Genomic DNA, 21700 nt, shown 5'->3' on the forward strand with positions numbered 1-21700 from the left:
CCATCACAGAATGCAGTATTTAGCCCAGCCACTTCCATCTCAATTGCACACTTAATTTTCAGCACAGTGGAAGAGAACAGTGGCTGCTCTTTAAAGACCGAGCCTCAGGTTCAGTTTCACTGTCTTACTACATCCCATTCCTGGTGGCTACTCCTTGTCCAACCTCCACCTCCCTAGTTAATCTTTAGCTACAAAGGTATTTTATTACTTTTACATCATTACATAGTAAAAGACAAATATAGCCGGTTCTTCAGTAGGTTCTGAAACATACTGCAGTAAGAAACAATTCCTGATGCATTTTACGAATCCATCTCCCATGACACCCTTGCCTATTTGATCCGTCCCGGAAATATGCAGATTAAAATTACCCATGGCATTTGTAGCACTCCTCTTCCACGCCTTCATTAGCTCCCAAGTTATACTTCGGGCTGCACGGAAAAAACTCTCCAGGGGCCAATAGGTGACTCTCATCAGTGATTTCTTTCCCCGCTATCCTTTATTTTCCCCCAATCTAATTCAACCAACATCACTGAGCTGATACTTACCTGTGGGAAAAGATCTGCCACCCTGCCAACACATAATAGGCCCACAAAAGCAAACTTGGCCAAACTGTACCAAAAACACCCAGAATACCTCAGGAGGGACCAAGCAGGCTGACAAGTGAAACTAGACAGCAATCGCAGACAAGGGAATACATCTCAAGCACCCGCTAACAACGACAGAGCACCACAGATATCCCAAAGCCCCGAGGGCAGTTTCACAACCCAGCAGTACCAAAGCCACACAAAGATCAGGTCAGACAGAAAGGCACCATCTAGAGTACTACTCCCAGGACAAGACAATGTAAGCACCTCACCACTTCAGAGGAGATATTAGCACCTACCTGCAAAGAGGAATGGAAGCTCCGTACCCATTGCTACTGTCAGGACGTTGCTTTGTGTAGAGAATTAGGACATTCCTCTGATAACCGTTTTCCGATTAGCATCATTGTAACTAGTTTACTCCATTTCCAGATACATTGTATTTACCCCATTTCTAATTAGCCTCATTGTACAGGATTATAATGAAAACTGGCTTCTTCCTCAACTTGAGGAAGATAGTCTGCGCAGGTAGATCAGAATTTGTCAGTTCTGTGTCAACCTAGTCAATTTCTCTTCCAGTGATATCGCTTGCAATAAACAGCATGTCACTTTCACCCAATTTGCTTTGTGAGATCTCTACTTTACTGGGCAAATTCCTCCGACATTAACTTTATTAACAAAGTTACCCACTATCTTTTCTTTTTGCCCATTCTTCTGCAACATAGAATACCCTTGAACGTGAGGTCTTGATCACCCAGCAGCCATGGTTCTGTAATAGCTGTCATGTCATGTTCATTTATTTCTATTTGGGGTTATCAACTCACCTATTTTGTTAGAAAGGCTGTGTGCATTCAAATAAAAAGTTGTAAGCATTTGACTTTTTATCATTATTGGGTTCTAATTTCTGCTGCACTCCTCTGCAAATAATTGTACCCCTTCTGTACCTTGCACCTTTAATCAAGGATTTGTTTTGGGAATTTTTTAACTCTTGCCTTCAATTTAACCCTCTCCCTCAGTTATTAATGTAAACATATTGGCCGCAGCTATTTCAATGTTGGAAAACAAAGTTTTAAATTGGGGATCATACAGGTTGCTTACGAAACAGTAGAGGAATAAAAAGGCATGAAAATCCAGGTGTACATGTCATGTACAAATATAGAAAAATCAAGGTGACTAACAGAATGCTAAAGTTTCTATATCTAGGTGGTCAGAAGGCACAGTCATAAAATCCACAGAGTGGAAGCAGGCTATTTGGCCCATCAACCACCTCTGAATAGCATACCATATGGACCCAACAGCCATTAACTGTACTCAGCTACAATTTGATGACACCTAGTGAGGACCTGCTGAAATTTAAAAAAGGCACAATGATAAAGATTAGTTCAGGAAGAGATTAATGAACTAGGGCTGTTTTTCCTGGAATTCAAAAAGATTGATCAAGTTTTAAAGTTTGCAAGCTGAAATATGAGAAACCAGGTCTCCTTGGTTGGGATGATTAACTGAGGGCAAGTTGTACAAATTAAAGCTGGACCTTTCATAATTGAAATGAGTCAACAAGTTCATGCAAAGGGTTATAGAAATTTGTAACCTTCATTGGAATCCTTTCACATCTCGCAATTAATGCTGAATCAACTGTGAATTTTAAAACTGAGTGAAAGATTCCTGTTATTCAAATAAATGGAGGGTTGGGAAACAAAAGGCAGGTAAATGGAATTGAAATGTAAATCAATTGACATTTGCTTTTTGAATGGTTAAGCAGGCTCAAGGGGCTAAATGCTGACTCCAGGTCCTATGTGCACAAGAAAATAAATATCTGTAATTCTGCAAAATTACCAAACTGTTAGATATGCAAAAACTTTAATCAAATATGAGCGCCTTTTGAATACCTAGAACTGACTATTCCAAATCCGTACAACCTACCTTGCTATTTTACAATGCTGAAATGTTCATGCTTGGATTAAATACTAAAGTCTCGAGATAATGGAGAGAAAAAATGGATGTCAAGGCCATTGTGTCGAATCCACATTTCAGAGTAACAAGGGATAAACACTATGTGAGTGACCAAGGCACTAACCTCAAAATGTAAAAACCATTAGACTGAACACTGAAGTTTGTTAAATTTATTTGATCATCAAAATGTTAAGAACTTCTTTTCTAGAAAAGCACAAAAGTCAACTTACCTTCAACTTCCTCATTTCTTCAGTGAAATTCTGAAATATTTCACTGAGGTTTAGGTCACTCAACTCTTCGTAATCCAGCTCAGAGAATGTCCTTTCCATTCCTTGCACCATTTCTTGTGATCCTGGTTAACAGAACAAACTATTCAGGATCAATACAACCAATTCTCAGTTCTAAGCATTGGCATTTCTCAAGTATATTGTAGTAGACCACAGTTTACAGCAATAGAATAAATCAACCATCTTCTAATAAGGGTTAGCCTACTACAAATTTAGTCTTGTCAGTGATCCCATATTTCAACCTCACATGGAAGCTAACTCACCACTCCAAATTGCTGAAATAATTACAGTTTCTATGAATTCCATCTGAAAGATCGCATTATTTCCCCATTATATGCACACGTCTGCATGCAGCACCATTTTGAAAGACTAATCAGAGATCATTTTGTCCAATATTTATGTATGGAAAATATGGGATAAAAGGAATAGGATGCTTACATTAAAAACCTTAAATAGAAAAATTAGAAATGTAAATTCCCACTGAAAAATACAACTGGCATTTCTAATAGCAAAAATATTAACTCTCACCTTTGCCAGACTTCTCAGACGATGCAAACAGCCTTTTTGCTTTAAATGGTGGAAGAGGTGTTAGCGTGGCTTCATCTTTATTCAGACAACTATCATCACCAACAGGCCTTTCTGAGGGAGTGCTTGTGGACTGTTGCACCGTGAACGTATCATCTGCAAAGGCAACTACAATTTGTGATAAACATTTCACATTTTATTTTACTGATCATAAAAAAGATTGAAATATGGAAGTTGAAGATGAGTTTACGTCCAGTCCACACTAATTAGCAGAAAGAGAGATAAATTTAGGACTGATAAAAGATCCAATCCAAGCCCTAACTTCATCTGCCTTACACACTATACTTCTTGCATTAATGTATATGCACTTCGGGCCACCAGTCCTTTTGTGTTCATCTGCTTTCTACCTACTCTTCCCCTTATTAATGATATCTTCATGATTCTTACAGTCTCCAGTTTCCACCTCGCTGCCTACTTGTCTTCTCCTCTGGTTCCCAGTCCCCTGCCACATTAGTTTAAAACCTCCCCAACAGCAGTAGCAAAAACTCCCTCAAGGACATTGGTTCCAGTCTGGTTCAGATGTAGATCATCCGATTTGTAATAGTCACACCTTCCTGAGAACTGGTCCCAATGTCCAACAAATCTGAACCCCTCCGTCTTACAGACTCCTTCAAGCCATGTGTTCATCCTGCCTATATGCTGGCTAGCACATGGCACTGGCAGTAATTCAGAGATCACTACCTTTGAGGTCCTCCTTTTTAACTTCTCTCCTAGGCCCCTGAATTCTGCATTCAGGACCTCATCTTTTTTTTTACTCATATCATTGGTGCCTATATGCGCCAAGACAACTGGCTGTTCACCCTTCCCTTTCAGAATGCCCTGTAGCCAAACAGTGACCAGAGTACCATCTGAGAGTCCCATTTTTAGTCACAGAACACCTATCTACTCCCCTTCCAATAGAATCCCCTATGACTATGGCCCTATGAATCTTTTTCCCACCCTTCTGAGCAGCAGTGCCTTCCAAGGTGCCATGACCTTGGCAACTGCTGCCCGCTCCTGGTGAGCCATCTCCCCCAACAGTATCCAAAATGGTACACCTGTTTTAGAGGGAGGTGACCGCAGTGGACACCTGCACTACCTTCCTATTTTTTTTCTGCCTTTTGGTCACTTATTCACTGTCTCCCTCAGCAATTCTAACCTGCGGTGTGATCAGTTCACTAAATGCGCTATCCACGACCTCCACAGCATCGTGGATGCTCCACAGTGAGTCCATCTGCAGCTCCATGAACCATAGTGGGATTAAATAAGAGCTGCAGCTGGACACACTTCTTGCATGCGTAAACGTCAGCCACGTTCCTGAGCTCCCACATCAAGCAAGAGGCACATGCTGGCTTTTCTCTTTAATTGGTATTCTTGCAAATTTTCCTTGAGTACTTGACATAAAGCTTCAACAAAATATATCGTTTATAGTAATCTGAAGATTGTTTTAAACCTGAGTTATGCTCTAATCTGTTCCCAATAAAGATAATTACAAAATAATTTGATGAAAGAATGGCTGAGAGGCAGTGATTTCACTTTATGAGGCACTAGTACAAACATCAGAGTAAGGAGGCAGCATTTTTGTGGGTCAGGCTTCACTTAAATCAAGCTAGGGCCAGTAGCCTGGCAAACCCAATGTGTAGGGTAGATATGGTTTTAAAATGATGCAGAGAAAAGGATGCTCATTGGGGTCCAAAAAGGATTAATTCAAAAAAGCAGGAAAATAAAAGAAATGTCAAGGCTGAAGGGCAGGGCAATGATAAAATATTTTAAATAAACAGAATTAGTGAAAGGGACAGAGATTTAACAAATGCAACAGAGCATTATAGTGATTAAAGGTGTGATTGTTCTGATGGTGCAACCTTCTCTAACAACACTTCTGAGAAGTCTTCCTTTTTCCTCAACTGATTGATCCCTGAATGGTTAACTGGACCTTCAACAGTTTGCAACCTACCGCCCATAATTCTGCACACCCCTCTTCCCCTCTCTCATATAACCGTACTAACTGGTCCTTAATTTCTACCCCATCCTCCAATAACTCCCCCATCACAAAACTTTCTTCCTTCCACAGTCAGCATCCAAAATGATTATTCTTTTTGTGACACCAGCGTGGTCCACTCTTCAATCAGCCCGAATAATATACACAGCACATTTTCAATCAATTATACTCGGTGCAACACCTAGTTTTTACCTAATTTCTCATCAGCCAAGTCCCCAAACGTGCCTCTAAGTGAATCAGCAATTTACTTGTCCTTCTTTCAACTTAATGTCCATATTTGTTGGTCACTAAGGATTTTTCTAGACTGGGGAGCCAAAGAGCAAACTATGTGCAAGTGCGATCCCAAGCTCCTAAATGCTTGCAATTAGAATTCACCTTTTGTCTCACACATTTCTGTCCTTGACCTGCAACAGTATTTCAGTGAATCAAGTCTATCTGATTAGGCATTTTACAGCCACCATAATTGTCCCGACAATTTCAGTTCAGGAATTCTGCCTCCACTTTGAAGGGTTTCTTTTGCCTATTGCTGGTCTGAATTTATTTTTTAATGTCTTTGGATTTGGACATTCTGTCATTCACACTCACTCTGGATGAAATTATATTTAATTTGTTACCACTCCCTATGCTTTTTATTAGATCACGTCTTTGGCACATATCTTGCAATCTATCCCAATCCCTTCTATTATTCTGTCCCTCCTTACCTCACCTCAGCCAAAACCTATAATCCAGTATAATTTTACCTTCCTTCAGTTATTAATTATCATGTTCGACTCAAAATATTTACTTTGTTTCTGTCTTGCCAGAAACACTGCCTCCTCAATGAATATTTTAGCCACATGGCTTTTATTTCAGGTTTTTACTATCTACACTATTAAGGCTTTATGGTACAAAGAAAGGAACTCAGAACAGAACAAAAATTAATAAAGCATAGAATCAGCTTGAGTGGGGTTAGGAAACAGCAAAAGGCAGAAAACATACTTTTGTATAGAACACAGATCAACTAAATAAAAGTTTCCACAACTGCCACAGTATGAAAACAGTGACAAATCCCATCTATTTTGTTTGCCTTCTAAAGTTACTACGAAATGCTTTAAGATGCATTATGTCAAAGCACCATATAAATACAAATTGCTACCAAACAAAGCTTAAATCAAATCCAAAAATGACAACTTAAAACTAATAAAATATTCCATTTAACTTTTGTTGAGAGGGTGAACCTTAGCCATGGGATCTGTACCTGATGTCTTCTCTTCATTATCTGGAACTTCAACACTCATGGACGTCCTCCCCAGATACTTAGTTGACGGTAGCTTCATTTTCTGGATTAATAAAATATAACTTTGTTAGTCAGACAGCAAAACTGCAAGGCATAAGCACTGAGCAAATAACATTCCCATTCAACTCCACAAATCAAGTATCAGATATTTTCTCAAATTGAAAATGTTTTTGCCCAGAAACACCATCGAGTGTAATTCCCACAGTCCGGGTTAACACTAAAACATGGAATATTACTCAAGATTATACAGAATACCCTCCATAATGTTTTTGATTTGGTCAGCGGACTAAGAATACTTTCAGGTAAATTTCTTTCAGAACAGTGGGATGCATCCAAGAATGCAATATGAAAAATGCAGGACCAACATGTTCCAAATAAGAAGTTTGGGATCAATCAAATCCTGTGACCTTTCGATATCAACAACATACAACACGAGATTAAAAGAAAAAGGGGAGGCTTGAAGCAGATACGAAGAGCTCAAAAAAAGCTAGAAGGAGATAATGAAAGGATAGTGACAGATAAAATAAAGTCCTAAATTGTTTTATAGATGTATTAAGGATAAACAGATAATAAAGGGAAATAGTAGGTCCATTAAGGACAACAGCAATAATTTCTGCATGGAGTCAGAGAATGAAGGGTTCCAAATGAATACTTTGGGTCAGTGTCAACTAGTGAGTGACAACATGGGTATAGAAATAAGACAGAAATCCTGTGAGACAATTAAAGAAATTAGCAGAGACAGTGAGATTTAAAATGGTTTGGCAGGCTTTAAAAAAAGATAAATCTGACAAATTATATCCTAGATCAATAAGTAAGAAAATAGCCGGGGCACTTGCAAAAATGTTCAATTCCTCTCTGGTCTCAGAAAAGATGTCAAAGAACAGCTAATGTGGCACATCATTCAAGAAGGGAGCAAGGGATAAACCAGGAGGCTACAGGCCAGTCAGTCTAAACTCAAATGTGAGGAAACTTTTGACAGCAATTTTGAGCAACAGGATTAATTTGCATTTGGAGAGGCAAAAATTAATCAAGAGCAGTCAGCATGGTCTTAATGAGGGGAGGTCATGTCTGACTAAATGATTGAATTTTTTTTGAAGTAGTTAGCAGTTAGATTACAATGCTTTTGATGTAGTCTATTTGGACTTGAGCAAGGCTTTTTATAATGTCCTGCATTGGAGACTGAAAACAAAGGTAAGACCCCATGGCAACTGAGGAGATTTGGCAAATTCTGAACTGGCCGAGTGGCAGGAAGCAGAGGTGGATGGTCTAGGATGTTTTTCTGATTGGAAGTTGGTGTCCTGTGGGGCCCCTTGTTGTTTATGGCTTATAGGAATGACACTTGAATGTGGGAGGGTTAAGACCGTAAGACATAGGAGTGGAAGTAAGGCCATTTGGCCCATCGAGTCCACTCCGCCATTCAATCATGGCTGATGGGCATTTCAACTCCACTTACCCACATTCTCCCAGTAGCCCTTAATTCCTTGAGACATCAAGAATTTATTAATCTCTGCCTTGAAGACATTTAGCGTCCGGCCTCCACTGCACTCCGCGGCAATGAATTCCACAGGCCCACCACACTCTGGCTGAAGAAATGTCTCTGCATTTCTGTTCTGAATTGACCCCCTCGAATTTTAAGGCTGTGTCCACGGGTCCTAGTCTCCTCGCCTAACGGAAACAATTTCTTAGCATCCACCCTTTCCAAGCCATAATCATCATGGTTGCAGATGAGACAGAAATTGGTAGGACAGTAAATAGGATAGTGAGGAGATTAGCCTTAGACTACAAGAGGATATAGATGGGCTGATCAATGGCAAGTGGAATTCAATCCAAATAAAATGATGTGATATCTTGTTTGTCCTGCAAAAGTATAAGGGAGTGCATGATGAACAGTAGGACCTTGGAAAGCACCAAGGATCAGAGGGGCTTTGGTGCAAATTAGATTAGATTAGATTACTTACAGTGTAGAAACAGGCCCTTCGGCCCAACAAGTCCACAACGACCCGCCGCAGCGCAACCCACCCATACCCCTACATTTGCCCCTTACCTAACACTATGGGCAATTTAGCATGGCCAATTCACCTGACCCGCACATCTTTGAACTGTGGGAGGAAACCCACGCAGACACGGGGAGAATGTGCAAACTCCACACAGTCGGTCGCCTGAGTCGGGAATTGAACCCGGGTCTCAGGCGCTGTGAGGCAGCAGTGCTAACCACTGTGCCACCGTGCCGCCCACAAATATTCACCAGTCCCTTACAGTATCAGGGCAGATGGATAAAGCGGTTGAGGTGTCATGTCATATGCTTCACTTTAGGAGTTGAAGCATAGAGTTTAAGAGTTGGGAGACTATGCTGGTAAACCACTGGTAGGATGCTTAAACCGTCTTTGAGCCAGCAGAAGGATGGACAGGAGACTGAACATTCGCAGGAATCATATTTAAATACTGGACAATAATGCAATTGCTGATGAAACTGTATAATTATATAAAGCCTGGAAATTTGACATGATTGTAAAATGTCTGAAACTAAGAAAGCAATAACAGATTAAGATCAGGATGTACACAATAAATGCTTCAATAATGACAGCAAAATGGCAGAAAATATTAAGTACCTTGCCTTATACTTCCTAGAAAATGTAGAATGGTAAACTTGACAATGGAAGACAATATGAGGACATTTATGAATTATCTGCTCTCATGTGTCTGGTTCAGATGGATTGCATCAGCTCAAATGAAAATTTATAGAAGTGTTAAAAGAGACACTATTGTCATTCATTTTTCTGTTTGTTTTTATGCATCATTGCAGAGAACTGTTATGCAGCTATTCCAATGTTTCTTCAAAAGTAGCAGGTCGAAGACATTAATGATTGACAAGTGTGAATATAAAACTTTTACTCAAATATCTTAGAGAAAAACATGAAGAAAGTATAATAGAAACTTTCACCAAGAGGGATTTGAACAGAGCACTGGAAGTTAGAAGTGTAATGAAATCTTTATCTCTTCCCAAAAATCTAAATCTAGCTGATGTTTACACTCAACTGAAATTTACTGTTTGAATTCTAAATTTTATCAAAATGTGATGTTTTCATGATTGAACAGATTAATGTAAGGGAACATGCAGAAACCTTTCTCTACGCCATGTAGCAAAGAGTACAAGAGCAAGATGTTGAATTTGCATAAGACAAGTATTAGACCTCAGCCCTGTATAGTTCTGAGTACCACATTTCAGGAAGGATCTGAACACATGAAAAAGTGCAAAAACAAGAACACAAACATTTCCAGGGATGAAAAATCTCAGTTAAGAGGATAGATGGAAGAAGCTGGGACTTGTCCTTGGAGACTGGTTGGCTAGGAGGTGATCTGCTTGAGGTTTCCAAAATTATGAGCGGGCTGGATAGTGTAGGTAGGGAGAACTATTCTTACTCAGAAAAGAACCAAGAACCAGAGGGCATAGATTTAAAATGATTTTCAAAAAGAAGCAAATGCAATGTGAGAAAAGAAAATCACAGTGAACAATTAGGGCGTGCAATGGAAATGTGATGGAGGAAGATTCAATTGAGGCATTAGATGGATTATTTGTACAGACAAGATATGTAAAGGTATGTGGAAAATAAAAACAAAATGGGTTTGGCACTTGGTCATAATGGTCATTTTTTGAGCAGGTGCAATAGGCCAAGTGCCTCCTTTTGTACTGTAACACTGCTAGGATTCTGTATTTGAGCAAAGGTGAAGCTTATAAATGCAGGTATGGCAGAGTGACTTAGCAATGAATGAGACGTCAAACAGAGTTCTTGCTGATGGGTAACAAAGTCGCAAAGAGGGGAAAGAAGTACCCCTTCACACTTTCAATCTTTTCCACTTCCAGGACAATCTACCCACTTACTTGACTATAAGGAAGCAGCAGCTTGCTATTTAGTGAGTGTTTGTTAAGTAGTTAAGGATGGTTCCATTTCCAGAGTAGAAAGGTTAATAAAATATATAAAGTGGAGAAAATGTGACTGAATTTTAGCTGAAAAATTATGAAGTATTACATGCCAGGTGGAGTGCATGCGAGAGCTCCTTGGATGCCATTGTGATTTGGAGCAACCATGGCTACAGTAAGAGTTAACAGCTGATGGAGATTTAGCTCAAAAATCATTGAGCTAGAGACAGAGCTGCCAACTCTGCAACACATCAGGGAATGAGAAAGTTACCTGGTGTTTTGTACCAGGAGATAGTCATGCTTCTTACGATAGGGTCAGTAAATTATTGTAGCAGTTCAGCCTGGAAAAAATGGACTCAGAAGGCAGAGCTCAAGAGCTTCAGCATTTGTAATTATCTTTTCTCATTAATTTATGGGACATGGGCATCATTAGCTGGCCATCCCTAGAATGCAGTGATGAGTTGCTGTTGCAGTCCACATGCTGTAGGTTAGCCCACAATACCCTTATGGAGGGGAGGCCAGGATATTTCCCGGTCAGGGTGGCAGTATTCCCATGTATCTGCTGCCTTTGTTGTTCTTGGATTAGATTATTCACAGTGTGGAAACAGGCCCTTCGGCCCAACAAGTCCACACCGACCCGCTGAAGTGCAACCCACCCAGACCCATTCCCCTACATTTACCCCATCACCTAACAATACGGGCAATTTAGCACGGCCAATTCACTTAACCTGCACATTTTTGGACTGTAGGAGGAAACCGGAGCACCCGGAGGAAGTCCACGCAGACACGGGGAGAATGTGCAAACTCCACACAGTCAGTCGCCCGAGGTGGGAATTGAACCCAGGTCTCTGGCGCTGTGAGGCAGCAGTGCTAACCACTGTGACACCCACGGTGAACTTCTGCACTGCATCTTGTAGATAGTATGCACTGCTGCTACTGAGCATCAGTGGTGGAAGGAGTAGATGCGTATGGATGTGATACCAATCCAGGAGGCTGTGATGCCCTGGATGGTGTCAAACTGCCTGAGTTTTATTAGAGCTGTCCAGGCAAGTGAGGACCATTCAATCACATTCCAGACTTGCACCTCGCTTTGGGCAGTCAGCAGGTGAGTCACCAACTGCAGTTTTCCTCGCCTCTGACCTGCTTTTGCAGCCAGTGTGTTCAAGTGGGGGAGTCCACTTGAGTTTTTGGTCAATGGTACCCCCCCCCCACCCCAACGGGATGTTGATAGTGAGGTTACCATCACTGAATGTTAAAGGGCAGTGGTTAGGTGGTTTCTTATTGGAGTTGATCATTGCTCGTTACAAATGTTTTGTGCCACTTGTAAGCCCAAGCCTGGATATTGTCCAGATCTTGCTGCATTGAACATGAACTATTTCAGTATCTAAGGAGTCATGAAGGATTGTACAATTTTCAGCATCATTGGCAAGCGTTAACATTTCTGAACTTATGATGGAGGAAGATAATTGCTGAAGTATTGAATCCCTACAGTGTGGAACCAGGCCATTCAGCCCACCACCTTCACTGACCCTGCAAAGTGCATCCCATCCAGACCCACTCCGACCCCCCCCACCTTATCATTGTGACCCTGAATTTCCCATGGCTAATCCACCTAACTTACATATCCCTGGACACTGGAGGCAATTTATCATCAGTAATCTACCTAACCTGCAAATCTTTGGACTAAGGGAGGAAACTGTTGCACCCAGAGGAAACTCAGGCAGACATGGGGAGAATATGCAAATTCCACCCAAGAGTGGAATCAAATCCAGGTTCCCTGGCCCTGTAAGGCAGCAGTGTTAACTATTGAGCTACCATGCCACCCCAAAGTAGCTGAACGTGTTTGGGTCTAGGACATTATCCTAAGGAACTCCTGCAGAGATACTCTGGAGCTGTGATGACTAACCAACAACAATGATCATCTTCCTATGGATCAGGGATGACTCTAACCAACCTTCTGACACCCATTCATTCCAGATATGCTAGGGCTTCTAGATACCACACGCAAACCAAATGCAGCTTATGTCAAGGGTTGTCCGTCTCACATCACCTCTGGGATTCATCATTTTTGAACATGTTTGTGCCAAGGTAGTAAAAGACGTCAGGAGTTGAGTGGCCCTGGAAGAACCCGAATTGGTCATTAGGTTATTGTTGAGCTGGTAACACCATTGATAACACCTTCCACCACTTTACTGATAATCAAGAGTACACTGATGAAGCAGTAATTGTTTGCGTTAAATTTGTCCTACTTTGTGCACACAGGACATACTTGGGTAATTAGCCACATTGCTGGATAGTTTCCAGTGTTGTAGCTTTGTCAATTTGAAGGCATAACTTCAGCTGCACAGGGACTGGTTACTCTTTACTGAATATATCAAGAGCAGATGCAATTGCAGCTGATAGTTTGGTAAAGATGATGGGGATTGATTGATTGATTGATTGATTGTCATCACGTAGACTGACATACAATGAACAGTGTCGTTTTGTGTGCATTACAGCCATAGAGAGGGTCAGAGCTGGAGCAAGGCAGATGGAGCAAGTTGTCAGTGAGCGTTGGACAGGGTGAGGTTTAGAGCGATAGTGAGAGACTCAAGAGGGCAGGTGTTTGGAGAGTGTTGTGGCAATGGAGTGGGGAACAGGTGGTTAGTGCCTGAGTGTACTCGAGCAGGTTGTAGGGGTTTCTTACTTGTACCTAGCACCATCTTATTTTTGGTAATTACCTCACTTAATCAGATCATGGGTCATCCTTTCACTTGTAAGTCAGCTACTGACACTAGTCACACCATATGACACTTTTGATATTCTGCAACAATAGGTTATTCAGCCTGTTAACACTCCACTCACATCATTTGTATTATCTTTCGATGCTCTTAATTACCTATTGCAATTATCTTGCCAGCTATAAATTATGTGCACGCTTCCCTCCATTTTACCTGGAGGAGGAGCAGCGCTCCGAAAGCTTGTGATTTCAAATAAATCTGTTGAATTATAATGTGGTATCATGTGACTCCACCCAACAGCACCACCTCTTCATCCTCAATGAATGTACTCTTCAACATTAACCCTTTACACGTGAGAATTTAGATTTCATACCCATTTGTTCATTTCCTTTAATTTTCTCCTTGAACAGAATGCAAGGGGTTGGAAACAAGCATAAGATATTTTGCCAGTAGTTTACTTAAGCTGTTCATGTCAAACTAGACTGAGCTTTTGCAGATCATTCCTTTACAGGCAACTGCAACCTAAACTGTTCATACTCTGATTTACTGGAGGTCATTGAGTAGCAATCAAGACCAAAACTTCCAAATCAATCTTTTATTAACCTGGGTTAGTGAAGCAAACGGTTTTTGACTATCATAAACAATTCCTTTGAAAACCATACCCCTGAACCCAAATATAATCATCCAAGCAGTTGGACCCTGGAAGAATGTGGATTACCAATTTTCTTTTTGTTCCGAGTCTAGCTGATGCATTACACACTAAATAAACCATACATGTTTGTGCACAATTCAAGAACGTTATTAATATAACCCTTGAAAACCAAAATATGCATTCACATTTCAAGAATATTACAGCCGAGCTATCAAACCATACCTCTAATGTGTCTGGAGGAGTTAACAGTGATGTCTCAAATACCAGATTGTTTCCAATTGCAAAATCATCAGCTAGGAAAAAAAGTTACAAAGCAAAATCAATGTGATTATAATTAAAGAATGCTGAAAGAAACATTAGAGTTTTACAGGTCTGTGGCCTTACTGGTCTACAGACTAGGATGCTCTCATCTTTATTGCGATGTTCCCATCTCACTGCAAGTAATAGATTGTATCTGATGTTCCTTGATCAATTTTCAAATTCATGCTTTCTAAAAATTACATTTTCACCAACAGATTAATACTGTGCAAAAATCATCTCTATGCAACTAGCAATTTTTAAAAAAAGCACAGTACTTGATTAAAATAAACTAGTATTCAAAATACTGGAGAAAGGAGAATATAGTATTTAAACATCTTGTAAATCTATTCCTTCTCAAATTTACAATATAGCAGATTTCACATGGATGGAAGATGGTGAAGACCAGTGGAGAATTGAGGAAAGAGGTACTGTCAATGTTTCTACTGTCAACAGCATCAAGGATTCTTTAGCCAGAAAAGATCATTGGAACATAACCAACAATATACTGGATCACAATCAGATGAAGCCCAAAATATCAACTGTTTGAATTGTACATATTAAAAAACAAACTTGGTACAATTCAGTTCCAGTTAAACTTCATCAGGATCAGTCAGCTCTTTGTACCTAAAAATGTAAAATAATTGGAGAAGACTCAAGTGATAAAACTTGATCCCAAAATAAGTGATTAGTGGAACCACATATCAAATTGGGAATCAATCTATCTTACTGATGAAGTGGTCAGATTCTTTGGAGGGTATCTCCTTCCTCATGTGAGTGTGGATGCCAACTCTAGAGCCTGTTTTGCTGGATCCCATCAAGACTAGCGAATGCAAGTCAACATGTCACTGCATTGAACAATTAAAATTTATTTAGTAAACAAGAGCATACTGGTATGCAACATTTATCGGTGTTCATAATCTGTGGTAGAGATAGAAATCTGTGCAACCAGCTGCAGACATTTTTCATGTTTAAATTTAGTTCAAATGCAGACATTTAGTTCAAAAACTTCACTTTCCATTCAATGAATATTTGAATCATTAGCAAATAAGATAGCCCAGTGTTGTTTATCACATAGACCTAGATTTCATTCGTCCATCACACCCTTCAATATTTATCTCGTAAGATCACCCAAAACCAAATGTAATGCCTAAGTCAGCTTCTTTTTGTGCTCATAGATTACACATTTGTATAGAAGAACTCTTCCAACCTCCCCTTGTGTTTCAAGAGCTAGATTAAAAATTATAGTCCAGTCATCTGTTCACAGTAGAGGTAACTCATTCCCTCATATTTTCAGAGGTCTTGAATTCCAACTACCTACTGAAGGGAACACATCTAGTTTTTCCAAGTTTTAGTTTATGACCTTCCAAACTTATCTTAGCATACTTTCAACTTTTCTTTGAAACCTAACTAGATTTTCAGGCTCTCTGTCGGAACAGATCCAGTTTCCTTCTGCTTTACACTACAATCAGAAACCTTGCAATCCCAGAGAGATTCAACAATATGGAGATTTATTCACTACAGAAATTATGTAGTGAACATACAAGGTTTTGCCTAAGTGCAAGTGTATATCATATGTTTCATCATTGCCAAGATGAAACACCACATACTTTATTCTCTCATTATCAAAAAACATTTTAAAATCAATTACTTAGGGATAAATTAAAGTGATTACTGAAGAATCTTTCACAAATGAGTTCACTGTACTCTTTGGCTACGTGATATTCATTCAAATATCAAATAATCAAAGAGTTCAGTCACTTTCTGCTTATAAATTTCAGTTATTTTCCACAATCTGGGTGGCACAGTGGTTAGCACTGCCGCCTCTCAGTGCCAGAGACCCAGGTTCAATTCCCACCTCAGGCGACTGACTGTGTGGAGTTTGCACATTCTCCCCGTGTCTGCGTGGGTTTCCTCTGGGTTTCCTCCCACACTCCAAAATGTGCAAGTCAGGTGAATTGGCCAGGCTAAATTGCCCATAGTGTTAGGTGGAGGGGTAAACATAGTAGAATGGGTCTGGGTGGGTGCGCTTCAGCAGGTCAGTGTGGACTTGTTGGGCTGAAGGGCCTGTTTCCACACTAAGTAATCTAATCTAATATCTCAGAATTAAAGCAAACAGACCACCCAGTATTGACCTGAGCACTGGAAACTACAACAGCATATCAAGCTACATCAGCCCTGTGATGTCTCCTTACTAATAAGTGGCCTGGCACAGTCATACTCACTGAATCATACCTTTACAGGCAAATCAAACACCAAAACCACATCCTTGGGTATGTCTTTTCTCCAGAATAGGCACCAGTACAGGCAACAGTGTGGCTTTGTGATAAAGAGTGAAAGTTAAGTGAATGTTTTAAATGTAATTTGTCCAAGTTTGATTTTGAGGATTCCAAGTTAATGGATTTTTTTTTCTCTGTGCCTTAAGTTAATAATTAGTTTGCAATATTTCTGTAATCACAGTGACTGCTTTCAAAATAGTCTTTGAGGGCTAACTTTAGAATTAACGAGTGTTTGTATGTATTGGTAGGGTTGTATGACTGAACAAGATAATAAAACTCCAAGTTATAAAGTCAGGAGTTTTTGTAAGCTCCAAGGACAGCTCCAGTACTCATCGCTTGTAGAGTTTGTTATTTAGTTTTACTTTGAGCAATCCTATGAAGTCCTTAGATGAAGATGGCTGCACAGACCAGTGAATGACAAGAGAAACACTGGGGAAACTAGATTAACCTTGAGTGAAGAGTTAGTATTAGTCTCTGGCAAGAGTGTGTGTGTTGGCATAAACCCCGAAGTCTTAAAGGCCAAGTACAGGCACAGGCTCCATGAAAAAGTGACCTATAGTTAAATCTACAAGGCAAAAGTGACTTAAGCATACGGAGCTTTCAGAGACAGGAGCTCTGGTGTGAGTACTGTATGAGTAGTGTTTTTGGGTACTATACTAGAAGTGTGTTTTAGGTACATGACTAAAGCTGTTAATCTGCTTTTCAATTAATGCCAGCATGTTTTGGCATTGATGAGATAATACCATTAAAGTGGATTTAAACATTTGAAATGTTAATGAGTTGAGAAGATTTGTAGCTCAACTTATATCCAGAATTTGAAGTGCATTTAAGTAGACAATTAGTTTATTCTTTTTTTTTAAGATACCTTACAGTGTGGAAACAGGCCCTTCGTCCCAACAAGTCCACACCGATCCACCGACGCGCAACCCACCCAGACCCATTCCCCTACACTTACCCCTTCACCTAATACTGGGCAATTTAACATGGTCAATCCACCTAACCTGCACATTTTTGGACTGTGGGAGGAAACCCACGCAGCCACTGGGAGAATGTGCAAACTCCACATAGGCAATCGCCTGAGGTGGGAAATGAACCCGGGTCTCTGACGCTGTGAGGCAGCAGTGCTAACCACTGTGCCACCATGCTGCCCATATCTTCATATATTAATAAACTTATGTTGGACTGTTAAAAATGCAGTATTGCATGCTCATGTTTTAATGAGAGACCATTCTTGAAAACAAAACAAAACAAAACATGACCTGACCTATCAAACCAGGTTTCAATCTGGGATCTAATACAGTACTTGACCCCATCAATTTGTCTGCCACAGGTGCATCTGCCCTTGACAGTACCAAGTGGAAGAACTACCAAATGGTCCTGACAGAGACAAAGTCCTATCCTCTCAATGAGCACACGGTTGATTATATTGTGCAGTATTACCACTGTTATATGGGATAGATTTCACAAAGATTTAGCAACTTAAGTCTAGACATTCTCAGGGTGCCATGGGCCAGCAACAACAGCATAGTAGTCAACACAAACTCATCGCCTGGCACTTTCTGCATACATCAAGCCAGGAGTTCAACACTGGTTCATAAAAAGGGGAGGGTAACATGTCAGGAGTAGCATGAAGCATGACTCAAAATCTGGTATCAACCTGGTGAAGCTACAAATAGGAGTATTTGCAAATCAAACAGCAAGTGATGGACAGAGCTAGGTGATTCCACAAACAGGTGATTAGATTGAAGCTTTGCAATTCTGCCACATCCAGTCATGAATGGCAGGGACAATTGAACAACTCACTGGATAAACAGCTCCTTAAATTTCCCTTCCTCATTGATGAGGAAAACCTGAGCACATGAGTGCAAAAAATCAGGCTGAAGCATTTGCAACAGACGCCAGAAGTAGAATGAACAATCCATCTCAGTCACCTCCACTCACGTCATTCTTTAGCTAATTTGGTCCACTCCATGTGATATCAAGAAACTGGTGAAGACACAAGACACCACAAAGGCTCATGGTCTTAAAATAAAAACCAAAAGAATTGTGGATACTGTAAATCAAACAAACAGAAATTGCTGAAAAAGCTCAGCAGGTCTGGCAGCATCTGGGTATTCAAAAATTTCTCAAGTGCACAATTATTTCCAGTTAGTCAATCCAAGAAATAAGATTCCTCTTTGGAAGATGTATATGATTTCAACCTGAAATGGTCCAGGAATTTAGTTGCCATGGCAGCAACTAAAATTGGCTATTGCTAAGTTAGTTTCAAGCTACCAACTTTCACTTTAACTCAGAATACCTGAGGTTACTTGAGCACAAACTCCTCAGGAAGAGCAATGTTAATTATTTGGTGAATGCAAGAGTAGCAAAGTGGGCTCTACAGCCAGTCAATCCTGTTCCCAACTCAAAATGACAGTTGATCTTTTCCCTGATGTCCATGCTCCCAGCCCTTTATTCCATTTGGACTCAAGAATTTATTGGAAAATACCAACTTGCTTCAAAATACAGCATTTGAGTGATTTATAAACAAATAAATCAATTTGCCAGAGACTACAATGAAAACTGGAAGGAATGCTGCTCAAAAGGGAAGTACTTTGCACATTGGTATTATGAAGATGATCTTTTGCAAGGCACTGTTCCAATAATCTTGGGGGCCTTCAATATGTAGGTGGACCAGAAAAAGCAGTTTGCTAGATCAAGGAAAGGAATTCAGGGAACGTCCTCAAGATAATTTGTTTTGCAATAGCCTGTGGTAGATCCCACCAGTGAACGTGCATTTTTTGGGATTTGGTGATGTGTAATGAGGCAGATTTGATTAGGGAACTGAAAGTGAAGGACCCCCTAGGGGACAATGACCATAATATGACAGAAGTCACCCCATATGAGAGGAAGAAGGCTGAATCAGTTCTGATTGTAATAACCTTTATTCAAATGTAATACCAAGACATGAGAGAGGATCCAGAGTTGATTGGAAGGGAAGTCAGTGGAGCAAAGACATGAATCCCTGGCATAGGAACTGATAAGTACACTGCATCAGATTTCATACAGTGGAAGACATCAGCAACACACTAGAACTTGAAGATAGTCAGAAGACAGAAGTGACTGGAATAGCTGTCACTAAGAAGGTGCTGCAAAAAACAAAAAGTCTGAAGGTGAACAAAATCACCTGGGCCAGATTGACTACATCCCTGAGTTCTGAAGGAGATAGTTGAGGAAATTATAGAGGCATTGGTGATCTTTCAGGAAATTGCTGGAGTGTCAGTGGACTAAAATGACTAATGTAAGACCGTTGTTTAAGGGAGGCAGAGAACAGGAAACTGGAGACCAGTTAAAAATCACAACACCAGGTTATAGTCAAACAGGTTTAATTGGAAGCACTAGCTTTCGAAGCACTGCACCTTCAACAGTGCTCTGAAAGCTAGTGCTTCCATTAAACCTGTTGCACTATAACCTGATGTTGTGTGATTTTTAACTTTGTACACCCTAGTCCAACACTGGCACCTCCAAATCATGATAGACTGCTTAGCCTGACCTCTGTTGTGAGTAAGATTTTAAGCGTCCATTATTAAAGGATGAGATTGTGGACTACATGGATATGTTGAGTAAAATAAGATGGATTCAGCAGGCTTCATCAAGGGGAGATCAGACCTGACAAATATGTTAGAATTCTTTGGGGTAGTACTGAGCAAGTTAGACAAAAGAGAGCCAATGGACATGATCTATTTGGATTTCTTAAAATCCTTTAGGAAGGTGCTACAATGTAGAAACAGGCCACCCGGCCAATCAAGTCCACACCAACCTCCAAAGACGATCACCTTGCCCCGTCCCTGCAATCATGCATTCCTCATGGCTAATCCAGCTAGTCTGCACATCCCTGGACACTACGGGCAACTTAACATGGTCAGTCCACCTAACCTCCACATCCTTGGACTGTGGGAGGAAACCCACACAGAAACGGGGAGCATGTGCAAACTACACAGACATCAACTGAACGAACCCAGGTCTCTGTGCAGCAGTTTTACATAATGTATCATTAAATTGATGTGTAATCACTGACTGTTCTAAATGCTAATCTTCTACCTGGCTTTGAACAGACTCAAACTCCTTCAAATGGTCATTTTTGAATTGGGCTTTCCATCGAAATAATCTCATGCAGTCAGAAAAATAGAAGATGGGAGCAGGAGATGGCTGTTTGGCCCTTCGAGCCTGCTCTACCATTCATTATAATCATGGCTGATCGTCCAACACAATAACCTAATCTTGCTATCGCCCCATAACCTTCGGTCCCATTTGCCCCAAGTGCTATATCTAGCCCTCCCTTGAATACATACAATTATTTGGCATCAACTACTTCCTGTGGTCATGAATTCCATTGGCCCACCACTCTTTGGGTAAAGAAATGTCTCCTCTCCATCCTAAATGGTTCACCCTGATTCCTCAGACTGTGACCCCTAGTTCTGGATGCACCCTTCATTGGGAATATGCTCCCTATATCTACCCTGTCTTGTCCTGTCAGAATTTTGTAAGTCTCTCCGAGATCCCCACTCACTTGTCTGAAGTCCAACAAAAACAATCCTAACCTAGTCAATCTCTCCTTAAACATCAGTCCTGCCATCCCTGGAATCAGCTTGGTAAACCTTATCTCAACTCCCAAGAACAAGAGTATTCTTCCTCAGAAAAAGGAGACAAAAACTGCACATAACATTCAATGTGTGGTCTCACCAAGGCCCATCATAGCTGCAACACATCCATACACCTGTTCTCACATCCACTGCCACAGAATTTACGTTAGAGGTAAATGCAAAACTTTGAGGTGGCTGTTTTAAGTGCCACAGACTGGCATCTTGAAATTCTTCTAGAGTTTCTGACATTAACCTGCTGAAACTAAACTAGATCAGATTTAAGCTCTGCAGTCCTTCCACATCCAGATTTCACATTAAATATTATTAAAATGGAGGTAAATTGATTCTTGATTATGAAGGGAATGAAAGATGATCAGCGAATTGCAGAGAGTTTAAGTTAAATCAGATAGTTATCAACTTATTGAATGCTGGAAGAGGCTTGAAGAGCGAAGCAGCCTATTCATTCATATCCAGTTATGAATAGTGGTGGACAATTAAACAAGTAACACACAATCCAGACTTGGAATTACATTGCTACTCCTTTGCTGTCGTAG

The 21700-nt window shown here is 40.4% G+C and overlaps 1 protein-coding gene across 1 annotated transcript in view; it reads right to left on the bottom strand.

Moving 5' to 3' along the window:
- LOC132832322 (synaptonemal complex protein 2-like) overlaps positions 1–21700 on the bottom strand; it is a 94307-nt gene that overhangs the window by 64738 nt on the left and 7869 nt on the right. Inside the window, exons 3-6 of the mRNA XM_060850236.1 lie at positions 14171–14241; positions 6619–6700; positions 3347–3499; positions 2762–2883 (exon numbers count right to left, since the gene is read on the bottom strand). Coding sequence (XP_060706219.1) covers positions 2762–2883; positions 3347–3499; positions 6619–6697 — 354 coding nt within the window. The 5' untranslated portion in view covers positions 6698–6700; positions 14171–14241. The remainder of the gene's footprint in view (positions 1–2761; positions 2884–3346; positions 3500–6618; positions 6701–14170; positions 14242–21700) is intronic.

This window comes from Hemiscyllium ocellatum, chromosome 34, assembly GCF_020745735.1.
Source record: "Hemiscyllium ocellatum isolate sHemOce1 chromosome 34, sHemOce1.pat.X.cur, whole genome shotgun sequence".
NCBI lineage: Eukaryota > Metazoa > Chordata > Chondrichthyes > Orectolobiformes > Hemiscylliidae > Hemiscyllium > Hemiscyllium ocellatum.